The following is a 4,187-nucleotide window of genomic DNA, read 5'->3' on the forward strand; positions in this document are numbered from 1 at the left end:
TAAAATTGCTATTTATATTCTAGCATAACTGAAACTGGCATCAGTATTTTTGTTTTTGTTTTTTACTCAAATTACTTAAACCTACATGTATTTAACAATTTTACAGTCATTTGTCACTCGAGTGTAAATAGACATAATGACCTATGTAGGGGTTTGATGGATATGTTTTACATAACTGAATGAAAAATGTCACTTCAACTTGTTGCCATTTGACGGAACGTAGATCTTGCACGAGCATGATTGCAGAAATATAATACTAAAAGTACATTTCTAGCAAGACACGTATTTTAATTAAAATCCAAACGATCAGCGACATAGTAAAATTGTGCAAATACAGTTTTGAAATCCTCTCCTGAAGAAAATATACGACAGTCGTGTGAACAAAGCGGAATGGGTACTTCTGTTTAACTTTGTACAAATAGCATTTAAAAACAAATATATTTATGTCTGCAAATATCCTTCTGATGAAGATTAAAGAACAAACTTGTAAAAAGGGCAAGTATCAGTTGACCATGTCTTGATTTGCCGGGAAAATATCTACGAATCTTCTATTTAACTCTCTCTCAGCCAAAGTTAGTTTAATTAAATCATATACGCACTTAAGGGGTTTCTCTCTCCAGACAGCCAAATTATTTCCATTTAACTACAGAAGTACTTCATTAATTAAGTTCAGTCCTTATTCAACCAAAGTTCCTTTCATCAAATCACAGACGTATTTCAGAAGTTTCACTCCTCATGAACTCAGCCACAGCTATTGACATTAAATCACAGACGTATTTCAGGAATTTCACTCCTTATGAACTCAGCCAAACTTATCTATATTAAATCACAGGCGTATATATTTTCAGAAGTTTCACTCCTCGCTCAACCAGTCACTTGCATTAAATCACTGAGGCACTTCATTCCGAACTCAACCAAAGTTATCTCCTTAAATCACAGTACTTCAGAAGTTTCACTACTCAATCAAGCGTTAGTTTCTTCTATTGAATCACAGAGGTACTTCAAAAGTTTTACTCCCAAGACAGCCAAAGATACTTTCATTAAATCACAATAGTACTTAACAAGTTCCACCCCTCACTCAACCAAACTTTTTTTCCATTTAATCACAAAGTACTTCAAAAGTTTCACTCCTCACTCAACCAAACTTTCTTCCATTCAATCACAATAGTACTTCAAAAGTTTCACTCCCCACTTTCCTATCCTTAGGTGTGACCACAGCACATCGTCTTTCTGAATACCGATCGCTCCCACAGTTCCTTTGTTCGTGAGTAGTGTTCTAATGTGCTTCCCTGTTCCACTTATCAGTTCGATTGTATTCCTTGTCCTCTCATTAACTAAGATATTTCCTTTGCTGTCATATACAACTGTGGCTGGGTCAAACTTGTCTGGTGTCACCGATCCGTCGGCCGACTGGATCCCCTCGCCCCGGTAGTGGAACAAAGGCTGGAGTTTTGAGTCGTACACAATGACATGAGGCATGCGATCTTCTGAATCACTACTGTCTCCAGCGGCGTCTTTGATACCCACTACAGCTATATTACCTGTGACAGAACACTGTGCGATTGACACGACTATCCCCGGCACTGGCCCTTGCTCCATGGCCGAGTATAACACTCTGCCATCTATCGTGTACATTTCGACCTTGTACCCCTGCGAACATCCTATACCAACTACTATATGACCTTGCGTTGTCACACATAGGCTCGTGGGGAGACCTTCGGATGTATTGAACATTGGAACGTGTTCATTTGAAACAGAAATTGCGAAAATAGCTTCACTCTCTACCCCACAGAACCACAAGAGACCTGAGGTTGGGTGTAGACTAATATCATCAATTCTGCTGGTGCCCGTTATCTTCTGTATGGTCTGGCGTTTACTACTGTCGATGAGGGCCAACGTGCTGGGGAATCGATCACAGAACCATGCACGCCCATCAGATGTAGGGCAGATTGACTTGATTGACTGCGGATAGGAAAACTTGGATACGACCTCTGGACATTCTAAAAATGTGGACTGGACTGCTGCAGTGGAGGCTTGATCAGTCTCTGTTGACTTTTTGGGTCGGACTGCTTGATTTTGGTCGGACTGACTGCCAGTTGTTAATCCTGCAAAGGAAAGGTTGTTTGGAACCTCCATGTTCCCCATTGCCTGCTTCAGAAGATTTTGTCTGTCTTGGCCCGGAGTAAACTCTCTCATATTTATGATAGTCGCTTGTGGAATGTCTAGTTCCATTTCCTGAATTTCGGATACCGAGTCATACATCAGCACAGCAGTTCCCGTCTGGAGAGTCTGTTTACACTCTGAAGAGAGTTTTCTCAAAGTATCCAGCCTCTCCTCCAGGTTTGTGATGCGCGTCTGAAAGAGGTCAGCGGAAGCCAGCTCCATCTTTTCACATATTGCTGTGTATTCTTCTGTGATTTTGTCAAGTTGTAACTTACACTTTTCGTTTTCTTCTTTAATTTTTTCCCGGAGTTTTCCATATTTCGGTTTACATTGTGAAAGTTCAGTTCGTGTTGATGAAATTTCTTGATTGAGTTTTGGAATTTTTACGTTGTCCGTACCATTAACAAAGTCCTGCAGGATGTTTTGATGCTGTGTCTTAATTCGGGATAACTCCAGAAAACTGTCAATATGTGATTTGTGCGAGGTTATTGAACATGTTGTGCAAATCAGCATTTTGCAATCCTGGCATAGAAAAACTACGTCGTTATCTTTATGGGTGGGGCATGTGGAAGTACCCTTAATTCTGATGGGATATTGTGCACAGAAAAATGACTTGTATTTTGCTGCCATGGTGGTGAGTGGATAATGTTGATGTTTCTGCTGGTTAACTGGTGGCAGAGGATAAGTAGGTCTTTTGAGTAACAGGTGAAAAATGTACAGATCTCGTATTATTTAACTGGTGGAGGTTGTCAAGATCTTGCCTGGAAGAGGATGTGAAGATTTATATCTCTAACTTGTGAAGGTTGTCAATACCTTCTCTGAAGTAAATACATGGTAAAGATGTGTGAATTTGAAGTGAAACTGATGGAGGTTGTTCAGATCTTCCCTGGAAGAGGATGTGAAGATTTATATCTCTAACTTGTGAAGGTTGTCAATATCTTCTCTTGAGTAAAAACATGGTAGATATGTGTGAATTTGAAGTGTAACTGATGAAGGTTGTCCAGATCTTCCCTAGTAGAGGATGTGAAGATTTTATATTTTTAACTTGTGAAGGCTGTCAATATCTTCTCTGAAGTAAATACATGGTAGATATGTGTGAATTTGAAGTGTAACTGATGGAGGTTGCCCAGATCTTCCCTGGTAGAGGCTTTGTGAATCTTATCTTTTTTAATCGTCGGAGGTTGTCAATACCTTCTCCTGCAGATGGTGTATGGATAATATGTAACTATAAGTGGCTGTCAAGATCTTCCCTTGAGTAACATGTGAATGACGCGTGGATCTTTTCTGGTGCAATTTTTGAAGGTTGTAAAAACCTTCTCTTATGTAACTGGTAGAAAATGTGTGAATCTTTTCTTGTGTAACTACTGGATGTTAACAAGATATTCCCTGGAAAAGGATGGGTGGGTCCTTTCTGGTGCAACTGTAAAAAAAAGAGTTCCTTATAAGCCTAAACCTAAGACTTGGTGCCTGTATAAAGATTAAAATAGAAGTTAGTTCGTAAATCCTTAAAACCAAATACATGCATGGACACAGAATTAGATATTTGTAATATATGGATGATAGGGAAGCACGGTTGCTATTTTTAGCACGAACAGGTCCGCAATGCATTGGGAATTTCTCAGCTGAGTTATTTTTAGCACGAACAAGTCTACTCACTAACTGGTCCTTGTGAGGTAAATAGGAAATTGGCCAATGAAAACCCAGCAAATACACGGGCCATATTACAATATACAGTTATATTATCGCCTTATGTTGAGGTGTACACGAGAGTAAACGGACCTGGTCAAGAGTTACTCCTAACGAGGTTCGCATAGTCGTGTACACCTCAACAAAAGGTAATCATTGTATAATGTCAACTTGTCTTGTAAACAACTATCTTTTATGTTCAAAAGGATATGTAATTAATCTGTTCTGCTAACATGTTAATTCTGACATCAAAGTAGTTTTTATTCTCCCAAATTAGATCGATAAATTTCCCTCGGATCCTAGACGTGTGTAGAAAGATATCTTTAAGCATATCGCCC

The 4,187-nt window shown here is 39.2% G+C and overlaps 1 protein-coding gene across 1 annotated transcript; it reads right to left on the bottom strand.

The window, feature by feature from the left end:
• Positions 1-267: 267 nt before the first annotated feature.
• On the bottom strand, positions 268-2,877 carry LOC117318513. Its single transcript, XM_033873491.1, has one exon. It carries the CDS (start codon positions 2,791-2,793, stop codon positions 1,156-1,158), a length of 1,638 nt encoding a protein of 545 aa, XP_033729382.1. The 5' UTR covers positions 2,794-2,877; the 3' UTR covers positions 268-1,155.
• Positions 2,878-4,187: the final 1,310 nt, after the last annotated feature.

Source organism: Pecten maximus, unplaced genomic scaffold (genome assembly GCF_902652985.1).
Source record: "Pecten maximus unplaced genomic scaffold, xPecMax1.1, whole genome shotgun sequence".
In the NCBI taxonomy this organism is placed as follows: Eukaryota; Metazoa; Mollusca; class Bivalvia; order Pectinida; family Pectinidae; genus Pecten; species Pecten maximus.